General features: G+C 36.8%; 1 protein-coding gene across 1 annotated transcript; it reads left to right on the plus strand.

The window, feature by feature from the left end:
* The first annotated feature begins 474 nt into the window (after positions 1 to 474).
* On the plus strand, positions 475 to 21762 carry LOC106714514 (rabphilin-3A). The gene is made up of 9 exons (XM_014507571.2): positions 475 to 639; positions 14741 to 14883; positions 15119 to 15263; positions 17076 to 17253; positions 19158 to 19283; positions 19926 to 20271; positions 20355 to 20499; positions 20808 to 21041; positions 21401 to 21762. The coding sequence occupies exons 1-9, from the start codon at positions 563 to 565 to the stop codon at positions 21696 to 21698; spliced, it is 1692 nt and encodes a 563-aa protein (XP_014363057.2). The 5' UTR covers positions 475 to 562; the 3' UTR covers positions 21699 to 21762.
* Positions 21763 to 22744: the final 982 nt, after the last annotated feature.

Genomic DNA, 22744 nt, shown 5'->3' on the forward strand with positions numbered 1-22744 from the left:
CATACAAAGAAAAAGCGCAAATACCACATTTAATGTATTAAACTAAGTAGTTAAAAATGAGTGATTTGTAACGTTATGCGAAAAAACGTCCAACCTTAAACGGCTAATGTTACTAGCTACAAGACATGATTGCCATTACAAAATATTACTAATAAAAATCGTCTTTTTCATAATTCATTCAAATAAAATCGTTTAAGAAATTGTTAGTTAACATAATTTACATATTATTCAAAGTATTTTTGATACCCTACTATTATTTTGAATGAACATCAACGTACCTTTAAGAATATAATTAAATTATTAATTTTTTAGATTGTTGACCATTTATCAACAAAGGAATGCATAAAAAAATAGTTTAAAAATCTAAATTACACTGATTAAGCATGAAAAAACTAAATAGAACTAAATGTTTGGTTACATACATCTATTTTGAAGAGCGTTGTTTTAATATCGATCATTTGAAGTGGCCACGCTCGAAGCAACAGTTGGACGGAATCAACAGGCGGGAACGCGCGGTAATTTAATTCCTGTCCCGTATGAAGTGGAAAAATAAATAAATTTAATGTGTGCAATGAACTACCAAAGTAAAGTTAATAAATATGTGTGCCCTAATGACAGACAGCTATCCTTGCGAGCAAAGTGAGTATAAAAATTGTTATTAGAAATTTATAAAAGTTTTGCAAATACTCTTGTTTTTGTTTTGTTTTGATATGTTTGAGTTTTCAATTATTGTAATTTTGTTTTTGTGTTTTACGAAATTATTAGTACAAAATTAAGCAGTTATTAATCTTAGTATGAATTGAATTTCTACTTTTTATTTCAAGTTTTTTTTTTTTTTGCAATCAACATAAAGTTAAATTGTATTTAATTTGTTATTTATTGCAAAAGAAAAAAGTACTAGAATGGAATCGTCTCATTTCGGGAAAATGCGCATATGATATAATTTTAAATCTATGACGGTTTTCAATTGGACGTAACACGTATATTTGTGATCTAAATCTGTGCAGCATCATTTTTAAAGGGGGGGAAATGCCTTATGCATATATATCGTTATAGGGGTAAAGATAATTTATATCGGGCTTACACCGACTAAAATCGCACAGTGGGTATCCACAGCGGTAACAATGGGTCACTGGATCTCCAATTGGAACGCAACCGCGGCACCCTATCGGACGTAAGGACACCATAAATCTCATAATATTAATTTCGACATAATTTGCGATGATGATACGACGGCGCCTGTCGCAAATTGTCGTGATAGGCCCACTGTTATGTGACTAACTCTAGCTCGCCCAATTATGTAGAACTAAAGCTGATTAATAAGTCATTAAGTACTGCTCTTTTGAAAAATTAATATAGAGCAGTTCTTATTTGTATGAAACTTTCAGTGTAAATATTCTAAAAGAGTAAAAGACATTCGTCACACTTGAATAAAGTCTATTTAATGTTCATTATTATCTCCCTGACCTTTTGCCCATCTTACTAATATTATACATGCGATATACAGATTTAGAACAAAGTCTGAAAGAACACATAGGCTACTTATTAAAATATTTTTTTTAATTCCGCGCGGACGGAATCTCGGGCGACAGCCAGTGTATAATATATTTTACCATATACACATACCCATCTATATATATAAAAGAAAGTCGTGTTAGTTACACTATTTATAACTCAAGATCGGTCGAACTGATTTATCTGAAAATTGATGGGGAGGTAGCTTAGAACTAGGAGACTGACATACGAACTTTTTTTTATCTTGTGTGCATTTTTTTTATTCCGTGCGGACGGAGTCGCGTGTAAAAGCTAGTAATAAATACCTTTTAATTCTTGATTTTCCTTACTGTACTGTATCTGAATTAATGTATCTTTTGAATTCTTTACTGAAAAAAAAGGTAAATAAAGTTGTTCTTTCTATAAATAACCGGCAAGGTTGTATTGGTGATATTAGATGGCGTGCCCTTGCTCGGTACTCCCTTATCTCATCGCGCACGTCCGCTTCCCGCTTCGCTACGTTTCTCATTAAAACTCCAGCTCAATGTGATACCAATTTATAATAAAGAATATAAACTTCGTGTATTTTTGTAACACTTATTGTATATTTATTCGTATCATCACGTTTGAAACACTATAATCTGCTGGTACACTATGTTCGAGTTTTTTATTTTGGCTTATTAATATAGATTATTCAAGCTACATTAACCCTAAGGTACTCTTCTACAGTCATTAAGGTCCATCAGATATTCATTTGTTCGTGTTTTACTCACAAATGATCTGTAGGTTATCTGTGGGATTGGTCGCTTACTGTATATTTGGTAACATTTTTACTTTCTTAGTAACCATTGAATAACCGATAGTGGCTTTTTTTTAGTACCAAATTATTTTATTAAGACTACCTTTTGCTCGCGACTCCGTCCGCGCGGAATTAAGAAAAAACTTTATTAGTATATGTTCTTCCAGACTATGTTCTACATCTGCGACAAATTTCAACAAGATCCATTAAGACGTTCTGGAGATCTTCTAACAAACATTTGTAGGTGACCTTCTACATATTCCAAAAAACACTCCACAGTCACACATACACACTCTTACATAACACACACACACACACACACACACATAAATACAGGTGCTTGACGAGTGGTCGACGTCGCGCGTGACGACTAATTTTATTGACCTCTGATTGGCAATTTCAAAATTGCAACGCACAGCTGAGCGGGGGTCACTGACCGGTTTTGCACACGCACCGGACTTCAGTGGAGTTTTTACAGTGCCGCGATATACCACGCCGCTTACGATTTCTCAACGTGTACTTTGTTTCTCGAACAGTGATATTTCTCTTTCTCCTGTTACTTTTACTTTTCTTCGCTGTGTTGTACTCTCCTTCTATTTATTTATTGGTGTGTGTACGAGTGAGAATAAATTGTGTTGTGAATAACGGTCGCATCATTTCGCTACCTCACACCCTCACATCACCGCATCTCTCACCTTCCAACACCGCACACCACATTGGTGACCCCGAGGAGCATCAAGATGAGCAACACCGAGGATGCATTTCAGGAGGCACGAAGTTTGCAAAATGAACCTTCTGACCATGTATGTAAGGTTGGAATTCGCATACCACCGTTTTGGCCGGAGGAACCCGAGATATGGTTTGCCCAAGTGGAAGGTCAGTTTAGCATTGCCGGCATCACAAGCGACTCGACCAAATTTAATTATGCCATTGGTCAGCTGGGAAACCTATACTCCAAAGAGGTCAAGGATTTAATTGTCAATCCACCCTCCACCAACAAATTTGAAAAATTGAAATCGGAGCTGATTAAAAGACTAAGTGCATCAAAAGAAAAGAAGTTGACACAGCTGTTGATGCATGAGGAGATGGGTGACAGGAAGCCGTCACAGTTTCTTCGGCATCTTGAGAGCTTAGGCGGATCGCAAATCTCAACCGACTTTTTGAAGACAGTTTGGGTCAGCCGGTTACCTACCGGCATTCAGACGGTTTTGGCCGGACAGACTTCTACCACAATTGAAGAGATGGCGGACATAGCAGATAGGATCAATGACCTGGTCCCCTCGACACCTCAGGTGGCATCAACCAGCCGACAGAGTGAGAATGTCGACTTGGCCAGGGAGATCGCTGCTTTACGAAAGGAGGTCCAACAGCTGGCCCTCAGGCAACGAAGCGGCAGATCAAGAACCAGGTCCCGACTACGCGACCGTCAGCGCTCTTCGTCGAGATCCCAGTCCAGCTACCGGCGACACCCAGTCTGTTGGTACCACTTTAAATTCGCTGACAAGGCGACAAAGTGCTGCCCCCCATGTGACTTCAAGTCGGAAAACTCCAGAGGCAATCGGTAATGACGACCGACGATTGCCCTTCTTCAACTGGTCGCCTGTTCGTCACCGATCGCAAATCCAAGACACAGTTCCTGGTCGACACTGGGAGCGACCTCTGTGTCTTCCCGCGATCGCTGCTGCGAGAGCGTCGTGCCCGGACTACGTATCAGCTAAGTGCCGCTAATGGTTCTTGTATAAACACATATGGTTATGTTCATTTACAACTTGACTTTTGTTTACGTAGAACTTATAAATGGCGTTTTGTTGTTGCCGATGTGACTAAACCTATTATAGGTGTAGATTTTTTAAATCATTACAATTTAATAGTTGACTGTCGTAACAAACGTATTATTGACAATACAACATTTGTAACAGCTTGTGCGTTGCGAGTTAAATGCAACGACATTTCATCGGTCAAAGTCCAATCGGGTGACTCGGGTTACCACAAAATTTTGTCGGACTTTCCCGATATTACTCGACCATCCGGCACGCACCGTATCATACCACACAACACGGTACATCACATTCGCACAACACCAGGACCACCAGTTTCATGTTCACCTCGTCGCCTCGCTCCTGACAAATTAAAAATCGCTAAAGAAGAATTCCAGACCATGATTGAATGCGGTATCGCTAGGCCGTCTGAAAGTCCTTGGTCGTCGCCGTTACATTTGGTACCCAAAAAGGACAACGGTTGGCGTCCTTGCGGGGACTATCGGATGTTAAATGCCAGGACAATTCCCGATAGGTATCCTATTAGGCATATACAGGACTTCGCTCACAGTATAGCAGGGTGTAAAGTGTTTAGTACACTGGATTTAGTAAAAGCGTACAACCAAATACCTGTGAGTCCAGAGGACATTCCCAAAACTGCAATAACAACCCCTTTTGGTTTGTATGAGTTCCCGTATATGAATTTTGGTCTTTCAAACGCAAGCCAAACGTTCCAGAGGTTTGTAGACGAAATGACAAGGGGACTTGATTTTTGTTATTGTTACTTAGACGATTTTTTAATTTTTTCAAAGGACGAAGTAGAACACAAAGACCATTTACGTATTATTTTCCAACGTTTAAAGGACTACGGTATGGTGATTAATGTGTCTAAGTGCGTTTTCGGGGCCCGAGACGTGTCATTTTTAGGATATCACATCTCCGCGAGTGGCACCAAACCACTAGACACTAAGATAGAAGCGATTAAACATTTTCCCATTCCTACTAACATTCGTCAACTTAGGCGTTTTCTAGGAATGATTAATTTTTACAGACGTTTCTTACCGCGCGCGGCAGAATTACAAGCGCCACTAAACAAGTTATTAGTTGGCATAGTAAAAAACAACCAGCCGATAACATTGAAAGATGAGTCACTCGATGCGTTCGAGCGCTGTAAACAATCCCTTTCAGACGCTGCGTTATTAGCGCACCCGGATTGCCAAGCGAAACTCGCACTTGTTACCGACGCATCGGACACAGCTATCGGCGCTGTATTGCAACAATTTACTGATAACGCATGGCAACCGCTTGCATTCTTTTCGCGCAAATTAAGTCCATCTCAAGTTAAGTATTCACCTTACGACAGAGAATTATTAGCTATTTATGAAGCCATTAAATATTTTAGGCACATGTTAGAAGCTAGACATTTTATTATTTATACTGACCACAAGCCGATCAGTTTCGCATTCCACGAAAGGAAGAAAAACTGTTCGCCTAGGCAGTATAGGCATTTAGATTATATCGCTCAATTTACTACGGATATTCGCCATATTTCCGGTAAGGATAATGTTGTTGCCGACACTTTATCGCGTGTCGAAGCGTTGGATCAACCTCTAGACTTAGAAGCCCTAGCTAACAGTCAGGCTACGGACCCCGAACTTCAAAAATTAATTACTGAAGGTTCGTCGTTACGTCTAGAAAAATTAGCATTGCCCGGGTGTCGAACCCCATTGTACTGCGATGTAAGTACACCGACGTCTAGGCCATTTGTTACTAAATTTTTCCGTAGACAAGTATTCAATTGTTTACATTCGTTGAGCCATCCAGGCGCTAATACAACAGCGAAGTTAGTCACAGAACGCTACGTATGGCCGAGTGTTAGAAAAGACTGTCGTGAATGGGCAAAAACCTGTTTAGATTGTCAGCGCTGTAAGGTTACGCGACACGTTAGCGCACCGCTAGGCACATTTAATTTGCCCCGCGCAAGATTTAAACATGTACATATCGATCTCGTAGGGCCGTTGCCGTTATCGGATGGGTATCGATATTGTTTAACTTGCGTTGATCGCTTCACTCGGTGGCCCGAAGCCGTACCCATCGCGGATATTACAGCGGAGACAGTGGCTAAAGCGTTGCTTTCGTGCTGGATATCTCGTTTTGGCTGCCCGACGGATATTGTAACAGACCGCGGCAGGCAGTTTGAGTCGGCGTTATTCCAACACCTCGCGAAAATAGCCGGATTTCAGCACAAGCGTACGACTGCTTACCACCCAGCAGCTAACGGTCTCGTTGAACGCTTTCATAGGCAGTTAAAAGCGTCCATAATGTGCCATGCGCGAGAAAAATGGACCGAGTCTTTGCCGTGGGTATTGTTGGGAATACGATCTTCATTTAAAGAAGACTTGAACGCGTCCACTGCTGAACTCCTGTACGGGGAGCCTCTTAGGTTACCCGGGGAATTTTTTGACCCTTCAAGTAGCGGTACAATTGATGTCAGTGACTTCATCGCTAGATTGCGCGCTTTTGCGCAAAAGTTAAACCCAACCCCGGCCTCGCGACATGGAAACAAAAGCGTTTTCGTTTTTAAAGATCTCGCCAATACCGGTCACGTCTTCCTGCGAGAAGACGCGGTGCGGGCGTCATTACAACCTGCGTATACCGGTCCTCATAAGGTCGTTTCTCGGAGTGACAAATCTTTTACTATATTGATTAACGGGAAGGAAGTGACAGTCTCGATTGATCGTCTTAAGCCAGCGTACATTTTATGCGACAGTAACAACAGTACCGCAACTAATGACGAACCTGTGACTGCGGAGTACACGACCCGTTCGGGACGTAAGGTAAAGTTTACCGATTTTTATCGCCCTTAACCAGGTCTCTGGAGGGGGGTGATGTAGGTGACCTTCTACATATTCCAAAAAACACTCCACAGTCACACATACACACTCTTACATAACACACACACACACACACACACACACATAAATACAGGTGCTTGACGAGTGGTCGACGTCGCGCGTGACGACTAATTTTATTGACCTCTGATTGGCAATTTCAAAATTGCAACGCACAGCTGAGCGGGGGTCACTGACCGGTTTTGCACACGCACCGGACTTCAGTGGAGTTTTTACAGTGCCGCGATATACCACGCCGCTTACGATTTCTCAACGTGTACTTTGTTTCTCGAACAGTGATATTTCTCTTTCTCCTGTTACTTTTACTTTTCTTCGCTGTGTTGTACTCTCCTTCTATTTATTTATTGGTGTGTGTACGAGTGAGAATAAATTGTGTTGTGAATAACGGTCGCATCATTTCGCTACCTCACACCCTCACATCACCGCATCTCTCACCTTCCAACACCGCACACCACACATTCATCTATCCATCCATCAATACATACATCCATCCATCTAAACTTTCGCATCTATATATACAAAAGAAAGTCGTGTTAGTTACACTATTTATAACTCAAGATCGGTCGAACTGATTTAGCTGAAAATTGACGGGGAGGTAGCTTAGAACTAGGAGACGGACATAGGATCTTTTTTATCTTGTGTGCATTTTTTTTATTCCGCGCGGACGGAGTCGCGGGTAAAAGCTAGTTTATAATATTAATAAGATAGTAAGATAAGATTTTTTTCATTATTTATTATATGTGGGAAGCATATTTCTTTTTCAGTAATTGGGCTTACTTTTTTCTAAGAACTCGTCACAAAGATCTCTTTATGCGAATGATAAATATTAATGTTATGATCCTAAAATTCATTTTCACTTTTACAACATTTAAAATAGAAAATAATAAAATTAATTCTACGAAAAACTAATTTTATTAGACGGTAAATGCTAAAGATTATTTACATTTCTCATAAATAAAGTAATACATTATTTTTTTCCTATAAAAACTTTCTTACGGCGATCTTTATAAAAACAATCTAACTCAATATATTCTCTATCTTTCTATCGCAATCAAAAAGCGGAAGCTTCCTCCCACTTTACTGATACTTCGTATATAGTCCGGTGCGTAATCGATGACTGAACAAAATTCTAATAATAATTCTGACGTCATTACATTCAAAATATATGTGTGCTACATATTTTCATTTCATCCCCTTTTATAGCATAACAATTATGTCTGGCCTGATATGCTTACACGGTTAGATCTGTCAGAAAATATATAAAACCTTCATAGGCATAAATCTATATATATAAAAGAAAGTTGTGTTAGTTACACTATTTATAACTCAAGAACGGCTGAATCGATTTGACTGAAAATTGGTGGGCAGGTAGCTTAGAACCAGGAAACGGACATAGGATAATTTTTACCCAGTTTTTTTTTTCTTTTTATTCCGCGCGGACGAAGTCGCGGGTAAAAGCTAGTGACATATAAAAAAAAACAAGCCAGCTAAGTACAGTACAACAAAGATCTGGTTTGACATTGACTGGGTGGCGTTAGTGACCTGTCATAATTTAGTTTGACTTATGCTCACCGGGTCGGCCTTGTCAGTTTATAAAAAAAAACTAAGTTCAATTCACATACATTTTACGTAGAAAATAAAACACAAATGAGTACTTAGTAATTTGACCATGAATAAATTTACTTTCGTTGTAAAAGAATTGCTCAGCGTGTTCTAATAAAAACAAAAGTTAGTTGATGGTTTATTCATGTTATCAGTAGGTGGGCCAATGTCCGAAAAAATATATATTGTCGATTGAATTGGCCAATACAAACATTGTATAGACAAATCTGTTGATTGCGAAATGCGACGATACCGTCGCAAGGCCGAAATTAACAAAAAAAGATAAATTAATTTTATTATAAACAACAATGGTACCTCAGGTTTTAAAAGCAAATGGGAGAAATGTTAATGTTTCAGGTTTGAAAAACCAAATATAAAGTTTTTTTTTAGGGAAAATATTAGTAGATTTTTGTTATAAATGCGAATGTTTAGATAGATGGATGGATGGATAGATGCTTGGAGGTATCTCTAGAATGCCTCAACAGATCTGAATGGAATTTGGCATGGATTTAAAGGAATCTGGAAGAACACATAGGCTACTTATTAAGTTTTTTAATACCGCGCTAACGGAATAGCGGGCAACAGCTAGTATCAAATAACTATAAAATCACCAATAAAATTTTTAACATCGGAGAAAAATCGTTATAAAGATTATTTATAGCGTCGAATATGGAATATGAAGGTTTTATAAGTTTTATCACTTCAAAGATGGCTGTTTTATAGCTTTACATAAGGACTGATGAAATTGAATTAGTTTTATATGAGCTTAACACTCAACACGTGTTTCCACAGCTAAAACATGTACAATAACGTTTTGTCATCCAATTTGAAAAATACCAATAATAACATTATTTATTTTTAAATTTATCGGTTTTTTTTTTGTGTGCATTGTATGTGTGATTGTTTTCTCAAAGCTATCAAGTTATAATAAATTTTCAGAGCTATAAAATGTTGTTTCCATAAACTGTCTGGGAAGTCATTGTCAGTCACATTTATAGAACGACAAAGTTATATGACCCGATGGGCATAAATCAAACTAAATTATGTAAGCTCAGTTGTCATTCAATGTCATGTTCAATGTCAAAAGAAAATTTTCGTAAAACTGTCATGACATGTTTTTCCTTTACGTCTTTTATACGCCTAACCTTGGGTTTCTAATACCAAAATTTGTATATAAAACATACCGTCATCCCTTTGATCTTTGACAAAATAGAGATAGCAATATGTTTTAGACGGAGATTTTGGTCTCAGAAAAACACGGTTATTCATTTTTACATAATTTCTGACAGAAATAACCGCGATAGCTGAGCCTCTATAAGTACCGACCCAGATAAATTTGTTCGACTATACCTACCTGTAATTGACAGCAACGAGTTCCACTTAATAAATGTCAATAAAATCTTCTTTTCTTGTAGAAATGTTTTTCTGTTTTTCTGAGAAAAAGAACATCCGTGTTGACTGCCTTATATAGAATACTAGCTTTTACCCGCGACTCCGTCCGCGCGGATTAAAAAATAGAAAACGGGATAAAAATTATCCTATGTCCGTTTCCTGATTCTAAGCTACCTGCCCACCAATTTTCAGTCAAATCGATTCAGCCGTTCTTGAGTTATAAATAGTGTAACTAACACGACTTTCTTTTATATATATAGATTTCAAAAGGATGGAAATTTTCTTATAATGAAAATGTTCGAAAGTTTTGTTTTTATTCGTCCGTGTTCAACATGTAAAGTAATTAAAATTGCCTTCAATCCGTCGCATAAAGCTCCGGGCGAGTAGCTTTGTACAAAAGCTTTTCGCAATATTCATTTTACGATATTGCTGTTACTTGTGTCTTTTTAATATTCAGTCAGGATATTTATGCACTTTTTTTTACTCTTTCAGTGGTTATTGTAGCATCTTTTCACTGTTAGCTGAAATAATGATCGTGGAAAAAATAAAATCTTGAAATTGAATATAACATGTCGAAAAACTTCAATTTCTCAGTGTTATTTAACATCTTATTAATTTTATAACTGCGATTGTTTGGATCATGGATGGATATTTGTTATGAGGTGTCTTAAGAACGGCCGGATGGATCTTGATAAAAGGCATAGTTAGACCATATAGTTTGGAAGAACACATTGGCTACTGTTGCGGTCTCGGAGTTTCGTCCAGCCTTTAGGACATTATTATGAAACATTTTATTTTTGACATCTTTTCGTTTTGACGTTTTGTTTTATATCTTTTTATTACCATTTATAAAATTGTGTCTATGAAATTTCATAGTGAAAATTATAATCATCGCGCAACATAAACTAATTTTTAATTACGCACGGACGGAGTCGCTTTCGACAGCTAGTATTTGAAATTTTTTCAATTAAAACTTAAAATCTGGCTAATTATTTTTTTTTACTTTCCACCGCTGCCACATGGGTACATGTATGCTACCAGGCGAATGGTTTAGAAAAAAAAATCTTGAAGTTGTGTATGTCATTTTAGTCAATTTTCAAACTACCCAACAAACCACTCTTAGTGACATTGAGATTATTTTTCGGAAGAGAAAACTCCCATACGCGAATATAAAGTTACATAAAAATGACGAACGTTGTTCGTTATCCCGATAAATGACGGTATACAATGAGATTGATCGCGAAAGATATGAAGCAATAAACGAGTTAAACATCAGAATTTACTGCCTTTGTGTACTCAATCCGTTCTTCATATAAGCCATCTACAGATGAGATGATAAAATTCTTTGACTATAGATATATTTAATTTTACTTAATATTATAACATAATAATCCTCATAGTTTTTATATAACTTCATGCCTAATATCGTAGTTAAATGAATATGCAATCATTAGGACCACTGCTATATAAATTGTTTGTGTGTAGAAGTTTTGCCAGACTAATAATTTTTGTCCTTCGAGCACAGCGCTTCTCATCCTGCAGTCACTTTGATATCGTGAATGTTATTATGAATTTGTACTGCGTGACAGTGACACCTAAAATCATTTTGTCATTCCTTTATTTTTTTTTATTTCAATTGTTTCTCTTTGAAAAACATACATATCAATGTGGATTTGTTTCTTCGGCGGAAGCCGACGGTAAATTTAATTATACAGTAGCTTTCGCCTGCGACGACGTTCGTGCAGAATTAAAAAAAACTTTATAAGTAGCCTATGTGTTCTTCCAAACTATATTCTACATCTATGCCAAATTTTATCAAGAACTGTTGAACCGTTCCGGAGATACCTTCAAACAAACAAACATCCATTCATCCATCCCAACATTCGCATTTATAATATTACTTATTATCATACATATATGTATCAAAGTATTTGTGAAGGTCAGGGATAAGGTTTCGTTTAAGCTTAACCGGTCGTAGTGTTTAATTAAAAGGCTAGTCGCTTAATTGAATGGCTAATAGAATCTAATGGCGTGTGATTGTATATATGTATTTATTACGTAGGCGTAAGTACTTAGCTGTTGCTTTTACCTAAACATGTAGTCAACAATTAATGTTTATTAAATGATATATTTCAATATTATATGTGACCTTTTCCACTTACATATCAATAATTATGTATGAAGTAACTACTGCTATTACATATATAAGTCTCTTTCACCGAATAGTGATATTTCCCCTTCCTACATGTCCCATCCACCGCCAAATCCAGTACTGCTTTTCATTCGTTCCTATTAATAAAATGGTGGAAAGTAGATGAGGACTAGAGTTTGATCTTTGGCACACAAAGGTGAACCAGTTGGTCAAATATTTGAAAATATTTGGCCAATTGATTCCTAACTCTCCTATTCTCATTAAGGCTACAGTCAACAATATACATTTGATTTACTATTGTCATTATTCGATCATTCAATAATAACCGTTTTAATATTAATTCGTCCGAAGCCTCACTGGTCCATCAATCCTGGAAAAAATAAAGGTAATGGTGCAAGTGTTGCGGTAGAAAAGGCAGGCCCTTAGTGCGGCTTCCTTGTGCGTATGTTTCCATACGCAGAGAGAATGCCGCACACTGCACTACACAACACTTGCACCATTACACAGTAAAAAAATATTTTAAAATACAGGTACTAAATAACAGATGTGCTACTAAATTGTAAACCGTTGCAAAGTCTCTGACTTAACCCATGTCAGGGGATCTAGAAAAAAATATTAATTCGTCAGCATGATGCATCGGTTACCGCGTGTAATGAAAATTCAGTATACATTTTAGTATAGTAAGTTAAACCTAAAAACATTTTAGACTGTATTCTTATTGTATTATAATATAAGTATGGAACCTTCCTCTCTCTATTAGATCCAGTAAAAGTATTGAATCGTTTAAAAAACATGTCAAAGATCACTATCTGCAGCTCTAATTTGGCTATATATTGCTGAAATATTGTATTATGTTATTTTCTCTCATTAATATTTCTATTGTTTTTATTTTTATTTCTTATCACTGTTCGTGTGCACCCTACCGATTTGGTTTACTTAGCTTAATTTCTACCCAAAGGTTGTCTGGCAGAGATCGCTGCTTAGCGATAAGACCGCCTTTTGTGAAAATCCTGTTGTACTTTCTTTTTTTGTAACTCCATGATAGTGCACAATAAAGTATATTTGTATTTGTATTTGTAATATTACTACAGATCAAACCGACAAAGTTATCCGACCCGGTGGGCATAAATCAAACTAAACTATGACGGCTCACTAGCGCCTCTCTATCAATGTCAAAAAAGTGTCACATAGTCCTTGTAGTACGGTAGCTGACTTGTCATTTTTTTAATGTTATTTTCTATGCCTGTATTATTTTCTAACAAAACTGACCGCGATAACAGCACCTCTATTACCGCGACAGAAATCCTTGTTTGACTATAGGCATAATACGAGTACTAATACTACTTGTCAAAAAGATAACATGATTTTGTACGAGTATATCGACAGAGGAAACATTTTTTTTGTGTAGGTAATCTATATATATAAAAGAAAGTCGTATTTATAACTCAAGATCGGTCGAACTGATTTAGCTGAAAATTGATGGGGAGGTAGCTTAGAACTAGGAGACGAACATAGGAACTTTTTTATCTTGTGTGATTTTTTTTATTCCGCGCGGATGGAGTCGCGGGTAAAAGCTTGTAGAAAATAAATATGAGACGCTGTATTTTTATAAAGATTATTATGAAACTAATAAAACTTTCGTATAAATCGATCACTACACGTCCCTGTGGTTAGCACTTATAAAAATATCTTTCATATTTATAGCGACATGCGAATAAGTAGCGTATTGATTGTAACATATCGTATCTCCCGATAAAGATAAAATGCAGCGCTAACAAAATAGCAGTTATCGATGTTTTCATGTTCATCGAAATTGCAAATCCTCGCATAGACATAACAAAATGTTACATTGTTTTAAGACGGTAACAAGGAGATCTTTGTTCAGTTTTAAGGAGGCGTTAACTAATCTATATATATAAAAGAAAGTCGTGTTAGTTACACCATTTATAACTCAAGAACGGCTGAATCGATTTGACTGAAAATTGGTGGGCAGGTAGCTTAGAACCAGGAATAGGACATAGGATAATTTTTACCCCGTTTTCTTTTTTTTTTTCATTCCGCGCGGACGGAGTCGCGGGTAAAAGCTAGTTATTTATAATTTGAGAGTTCTATTAAAATTCACGAGGCGATCTATCTGTTATCCTTTAAAGCCAGTTAAAGTCATGTTTTCATATGTAGAACACGTTTCACACTGCCTTTCAGGATTTAAATAAACATTACTTAATAACTCCGACTTTAATTCCCGCTCAAAGTAATCACTTTGAATTTTAATTAAGGTGTCAAGTGTGTTACGAGTAAAAATAAAAAATAAATCACATTCTTGTCTTATCATTATATGTAGGTGTCCTCTTTAGCTGCATTTACAAATATCACTCTCGTAGAGAAGACCTCTTTAAAAATAACTGATAAAAACTAAAAGAATATTTATTTATAAGTATATCAGTTGTATTCATTTCTTAACAGCACTTATTAAGCGTAGTATAACAAGTTTCATACTTTATAGCGGTTATACTAGCTGCAAACTTTACTATCCGCGAATAGCTTTTATGTTAATCTTACGCAATGTCCCGGACAAAATTAAAGCCGTCATAAACTTTGACTGGTACTGCAGTATAAGTATGTGTGTTATCAGGCTTCGCACGGGATGGTGCACGGCGCGCGGCGAGCCTTTGTCTGCAGCGGAGCGCGAGGCAGTCGCCGCTGTGGTGCGCCGCGCCGAGCAGTTGGATGAACTGGAGGCGCGCCGCGTAGGCCGCTTGGTAGCCAGGCTTGAAGGTATATGGATAACCTAACATTTATTCCTTGTAGGAGTAAGTACATAACAGTAATTTTAAAACAGAACAGTTCAACTTTTGCGAAGCTTGTTCTGCTTCTGTTGGCCTCAGAACTTTTCTGGCTTGGCTATTTATTCTTCAAGCATTTTGATGTGATCATATTTGTTGAGAGTTTTCCGTTGACCTGTCTTATCTTGAACTGCCTTTACGTTTTTTATGATTCGATACTGTCACAGGGATGCGTCGATCAGCTCAGGGCCCAGCTCCCCGCGCTTGCCTCCTCTGCGGCGAGACATCTCGGCTGCTTGCACCGCTCAGGACCTGTTCCATCTGTCGTAACTCCGCCTGTCCCAAATGTGTTATAGATACGCCCCCACACAGGTAAATAAAACAGTAATATTTAACCTAATAAATGTTGCAAACTTAATAGCTACATCATGGTTAATAAAGGGGTTTTCAGAATTTATACTTTAAAATAGGTTTTAATGGATGCAATTATGCTTGCAACTTGTAATACACTAACCTTTGCCCGCGACTCCGTCCGTGCGGAATTAAAACAAAAAACTAATAAGTACTTACCCTATGTGTTCTTCCCAACTACGAGTATGTTCTACATCTGTGCGAAATTTCATCAAGATCTGTTGAGCCGTTCTAGAGATACCTTCAAACAAACATCCATCCATCCATCCATCCATCTAAACATTCGCATTTATAATACTAGTAAGGTAAACATTGATATATAGTTTACTGTGCTGAAAATTTTCAATATATCTCAAGCTTGAGAGTTTCTTTCGCTGCATATTATATTTCTTAAAGTTCTAGTCAGAGTAATTCTAGAAATCTTCGAGAGCAATATTTTTATCAGTCTTAAGGATACATTTTCATTATTTAATACATTTTTATAAACATTTACTTCCACAGAGGATTAGACAGTGACCAAATCAACTAGCTCTAAACTTAATTCATAATAAAACTAGCTTTTACCCGCGACTTCGTCCACGCGGAATAAAAAAAATGCACACAAGATAAAAAAGTTCCTATGTCCGTCTCCTAGTTCTAAGCTACCTCCCCATCAATTTTCAGCTAAATCCGTTCGACCGATCTTGAGTTATAAATAGTGTAACTAACACGACTTTCTTTTCTATATATACTAGCTTTTACCCGCGACTCTGAAAATTGGTGGGCAGGTAGCTTAGTACCAGGAAACGGACATAGAATAATTTTTACCCCGTTTTCTATTTTTTATTCCGCGCGGACGGAGTCGCGGGTAAAAGCTAGTATATATATAGATAATAGATTTTATGATTGACATATTACATTTTTATGTAGGCAACTATTACAGATTGCAATATATTCCACGTTAAATATTATTCATGATATTGGAAATGCTTTCCATATTGAAATGTCGAGTAACATTCTTATTACATTCCTGTTTGTAACAATGCAGTATTGACTACAGAGTACAGACCCTGTACAGGAACGTTAGTGAGCCGCCGCTTGACTCATCTGAAGGTCAGCACCTTCGAGGTTCGAACCCCGCCATCTTTTTTTAAATATTTCTTTTAATGTGAAACGATTTTTTTCTTTACTTTAAGTTTTAAGAAAGTATCTGTTTTTACTTTCATTATGATTTTTAAAATCATGTAAAGTTAATTCAAAAGTCAAAATTAAGGTATAATAGTTAGTTTTTTCTTTATCATTGTCAGCTATTACACGTTCCCACCGATGGGCTTGAGCCCATCCTAATATATGACTAAATTACGCCTTAGACGCTAGCCTTTTTTTATATTATAAGGTGGCAAACGAGCAATTCGCTGAAATGGCGAAGCGACCGCTGCCCATAGACATTCGCAATTGCAGATGCGTTGCCTACCCTCAATTGAATATTAATAAAAAGAGAATATTTAAACTTCCTATGCATCTCCTCCTCCATCAAAACCTCCCTTTCCTATCCTTTCCTTATAAGAAAAGGATGGATAGGGAAAGAGGACTGAAATTAGGCCTCCGGCACCACACGCAACAGACTGTACGTGGTATTACTTCCACTTAACGCCTGTCTTCTGTGTGGTCGTGGTATTTCACCGGGCGAGCCGGACAATTCGTGCAACTGATGTAGCCTAGTCTGCGGATTGGTTCACTACAAACATCTTTGATACATATGTAGTTTTCCTATAATTTTTTAATTTTGCACAGATCCCCGATATATTCTCGTGAGCAATACATGTGCAACTTATGCGCGGAGACCAGAGAAATGTGGAAGAAGTCAGGCGCCTGGTTCTACAAGTCATTGCCCAAGTATATCCTGCCAGAACGGAAAGTCACCGGCCGGTACCACGATACCGAACTGGCGAGGTCTTTGCAAGTTAGACAGGTAATAACCACATATTACAATATTTAATCTAATATATAAAATTCTCGTGTCACAGTTTTCGTTCCCGTACTCCTACGAAACGGCTTGACCGATTCACATGAAATTTGGTGAGCATATTCAGTAGGTCTGAGAATCGGCCAACATCTATTTTTCATAACCCCCCCCCCCATTTTTTAACGGAGTCGCGGGCGACAGCTAGTAATTTTATAATATTTCGTTCCTTCCTCTGGTGTTGCGGATGTCCATGAGTATCGTTGATCACCTCGGTGTTCCCGCCGCTCGTTTGTCCCCTTCTCTTATATAAAACAAATACATTTTCAGCTAACTGAAATGACGAATGGTAGATTAATCTGGAAGAAAACACTCGTGTCGACTCCACATAAAGTGAGGTAGTGAGCGATAACCACTTAAATTTGTACTTAGAATTAATTATAATAATAATTATTATTATCTTACCAGAATAATAAATAATAAATAACTAACAAAAAACTAATAACCTCTTTTGTGAACAGAAATGATTTTTTCCTCTTTAAAGTCTTCTAGCGTAAGCGTTGAAAAAATAATTAGATCGGTATTATTTTTTAGAATTTCACATTTCAAATGAAAATTCTTAAGAGGAATTCAAATAAGTAAATATTCTTACGTGAACAGGAAATATGTTTAAAGAATACTTTATGAAAAGCGCATCGTCATATGAGCAGCGTAACAAAGTAGTGTTCGCAATTCAATTTCCGCCCACAGCTTTCCTTCAGGCCTTGCACACGAATTGTCATTAATTTCCTATTGTTGGTACGTAGTGGTGGATTTCCACTGTCAAAACTCTATTGTTGTTTCTGTTTACATAAATAATGAGATAAATTACAGTTTTACATGTTTTGCGGCAATAAAAACTCATCTTTATACTACAAACTACCAGACGCAGCTTCGCACTAACATACAACTACGCACCTAATGATAAACACGTACATTCAAACAATTCTTTTTACCGTGACGTCATCGTATCAGTTACATCTTCTGTAATAATTGTCAATTTAAGCCAATTTACCGGACAGTCGAGAGGATAGTTAATAGACCCCCTATTAACTAGTCGTGCCTTTAACTCATCGAAGCCTACCCTAGTCGATGAGCGAGTTTCACAATAAGTTGACCCACCAGTCGAACTTCTACTCAAACTCTATATCTTAATATATATAAATCTCGTGTTTGTCACAATGTTTGTCCTCAATGGACTCCTAAACCACTTAACCGATTATAATAAAATTCGCACACCATGTGCAGTTCGATCCAACTTGAGAGATAGGATAGTTTAAATCTCAAATTATAGTCGCAATTTTAATTTATTGCTAATTATTTGTCTGTTATTATATGACAGTCACATTTATCTGTTAACTCCAAATGATTCTAACAGATGTCGATACCTTTCGACTGGGTTGAGTAAGTAATCAATAGATGGCGCTGCTATGGTAAATCTACGAACCGCGCGGACGGAGTCGCGGGCGACAGCTAGTACCTCTATATAAATTGATCAGTCGGACGACAAATCGAGCGATATCGTTTCATAATAAATAAACAATATCAATACAGTTAGAAAGTTATCGAGTGCACGAAACTTATAATTTAGTTAATAACTCCTCGTCAACTTAGCGTAGGGGCGTAATTTCAACGTTCGGTAACATCATTATGAACCATCTTGAGTTTACTTTCAGTGTGTTATCAACTTCCAAAACTAATTTCGTGATTCTATTCAATTTATAGGACACATTCTTATACTTCAAGTGATCAAAGAATCTCTACCATACAATTGTTAAATAAATTTGACATCGATGAAAACATATAAATGTTGAGGAGAGATGTTAATAAGTTTTTCTTTCGATGTCTCTGTAGTGTTGTTTTTTTTGTTCTAGGAGGCAGGAACTAGTAGTAACGAGTGCAAGACAGATTCTGAACCCGGTTCACCTCTCAGTATACACGCCCCATCATTTTCAAGACAACCAAGTAATACAGACAGTCGAAAATCAATATCCTCTCAAGTAAGTTTTCATAGATTTATTATATTTATAATTAAAGTTGTACTTAGAGATGATTTTTAGAGAAAAGTAACTTTAAGGGGTAGAGTAACCTTAAGAAAGCTATGAAATAAATAGAAAAATTATTCTGCGATCTGTTTTCGTTTCTAACTACTTTCTTACTAGTTTCTTAGCGTAGATTAGGTATGATAAATCTACACTAAGGGGCTGATTAAGTAGCTATCAAACATAATTGAGTATAGCTCATTCGCCTTACGCTTGATTTCTATTTGGGTTCAGTAATATCTATGAACACAAGACCGATTATGTATAAAATAGCGCGCAAAATGTATAAAGATGTAAATTCTTACTCATAAAACATGAGAATCTGTCTCTCGGCTCTCTGATTATTTGCTCTATAACTCTTATATAATTTGGTTGGGATGACGCACGCGTGACGCAATGACGCGACTGGTACACATCAAGTGCGTCATGACGTCTACGGGTCACCCCTTTTGTTAGGTTTACGTATCTTTCTGGCAGCTAATGTAACATTTCTTATGGTTTACTAATTAAAATGACTAAAAATAACGCTAGAGTAAATAATTTTAACCCCCAAATTAACTTTAATAATGTTTCGTTTTAATTTTCCTTTAACACTCAAAGGATACACACCACGAATGGTGTGAAACGGATATCCTAACTCATGGAGTCAGTGGTCTCAGTTTACATAGAACTGAAAGCATGAACCAACGCTCAATAGCTGGCCTTAAACGCACCGGTAGTAAGGGAAGCGCCTACAGCCTTCGCAGTATAAGAAAAGAGGTCCCAAAAACACAACCAGAGAAACCCACGATACCTGACTCTGGTTTTGGCACTTTAGAGATTAAACTAGCTTACGATAACGCCACCTCATCACTTGCTGCGACAGTCTTAAGAGCGAGAGGTCTCATCGGAATGGATATGACAGGATTATCTGATCCATTCTGTAGATTGGAAATTTTACCAAGAGGTACGTATATTTTTATACAATGGAATTAAACAGAGTGATCTAGTCTACCGAAAATTAAGTATTTAAGATAATATTTTTTACAGAAGGCACATATTCGAACAGACTCCGGACAAAGACCGTGCACAAGACAAAGAATCCAGAATTCAATGAAACCGTACACTTTTTCGGTATCACTGAATCTGATCTGGCTGCGAAGTCACTGGAAATTGTTATATTTGATGATGATAGGTACGGAATATGACACATTTTTATCACTCATCATTATCGGACTATAAGGAACCATTTCGTATTATTAGATTATTTTATCAGTTCGGTTGTTTCCAGAACTTTGATTTCTAAATCCAATCAAAATAACTAACAGCTCCTAATCTTAGTAAAAATCCTCATAATCTCTTTTCTATTAAGTTGATCATGGAAGTATAGTGCTCACATTAGTTTTAGATTACAATTTATAACCGACAATATCCCATATCTGGAGATAAAAAACAGTCTAGCAACAACACTGATGAAAATAAATATGAAGACATATCTTCTAGGTATGGTTGCGATGAAATGGGATCCGCTATAGTTTCCCTAAGGGACTGTGTTAAGGGACCTACCCAACTCCGGCTAGCGTTATCCGGAGCAAGTGGTACTGAACCCACGGGACCCAGAGTGCTCTTAGCACTTTGTTACAACACAAAGAAACGAGCTCTCGTCGTCACCATTTGTAGAGCAGCTGAACTGCCGCCACAAGACAGCAATGGATACTCGGATCCTTTCGTCAAATTGTAAGTTTACTAATCTTATTACTATATATAGCGGCAGAGTTAAAGTTATCAGCTTCCTTTGCGTAATCTAGAAATAAATAAAAAAACATTTATTAATAAACATAAAACACATACAAAGCCCAATCTTGATATAATTGTGGCAAAAGGAAGCCAGCTTGTCAAAGCAGGAACAGACTAAACTTCTCTGGTTTAACTAAATTAACTAAGATTAGATTTACTTTTTCTTTCAGTTATAATCTTCATTGTTATTACCATTTTAAAACTGTTGGTTTGATGTAGCAAAATTATTTGCATTCTTCAAGTAAGCAGCGCAGTTTATAGGATTATGTTCTTCGTAGCCAATTTAAAATTCTTTCCAGACATCTCGATCCTGATCCGTACCACAAAAAGCACAAGACTTCAATAAAATGGCGTAACTTAAATCCAGTTTGGAATGAGGAGTTTCTGTTCGAGACGCGACCTACGGAACTTTCGCGCCAAAATTTGACATTGACATTTTGGGACAAAGATTACGGCAAACCGAATGACTTTCTGGGGAGTCTCGTGTTAGGTGCCAGTAGTAAAGGGCGGCGATTGAAGCACTGGATGGATTGTATCAAATTCCCTGACCATAGACACGAGCAATGGCACGCTTTGACTGATACACAACATTTATAAACGAAACCATAGACAATATGATAGACAAATTATATTTTTAAAATTATCGGATATTATACAAAAATTCTAAATTTCGTAGCTTTATTTTACTAGCATATTAGGATATATTATTCTGTAGTTTTTTTTTAGTCTTCTCTTTCAATTATAGCGCCTTGATGATGTACACCCGCCATAAGAATTATTTACAAAAAAAAAACATTAATAAAATGTGTTTTTTTTTTCTGGTTAACTTGCTTTTTTAATAGATTAAGAGAAAGCTTATGAACTTATTTTATATTGTTACAGAGAGTTATATGACATTCTTGTTACAAATGTATTAGAAAATTTTAACGTTATGTTAATCGTATTGAATAATTAATAACTTAGTATTTTTCTAATAATATATTGCCAAGTAAAGTGTGCCAAAATGTTTATAATAAATAAATAGTAAAGAAAAATAAAAACAGATAAATCATCATCACCTCACTATACGTCCCCACTGAGGTGCTCAGAGCCTACCCTAAGTTAGAGGTGACTGGTTATAGTCAACCACTCTGGCCCATTGCGGGTTGACTTCACACATATCTTTGAATTTGTTCTCAGATATGTGCAGCATCACGATGTTTTCCTTCACCGTAAGAACGTCAGGTAAAAGTACATATGTAAATCGAAAATCGAAAAACATATTGGTACATGGCGGGATTCGAACCCAGGACCTGCAGATTGCAAGTCAAGTGCTTAACCCGTGAGCCACCGACGCTCCCTGAACTACAGACGCCTACAGATAAATACTAAGGCAGATTTGTAGAAAATAATGCAATGTTTTAAAAAAATTATCTTTCGCATACAAATATAAATAGTTCAAATTCCTTAATAATTTCCAAATGTGGAGGAGATGATCTAGTAAATAAGCGTTAAATATAAAACTATATTTGTTGCATTTATATGTTATCACAGTAAATAAAAATGTAAACAAAATCCTTTAATAATTAAATATTTTGTCCATTCAAAAAGAAAAGTCTTTATATATTTTGCTGTTTCATTTCGTACTGATTATATTTCATCAA

The sequence above is a fragment of the Papilio machaon genome, chromosome 21 (genome assembly GCF_912999745.1).
Source record: "Papilio machaon chromosome 21, ilPapMach1.1, whole genome shotgun sequence".
NCBI lineage: Eukaryota > Metazoa > Arthropoda > Insecta > Lepidoptera > Papilionidae > Papilio > Papilio machaon.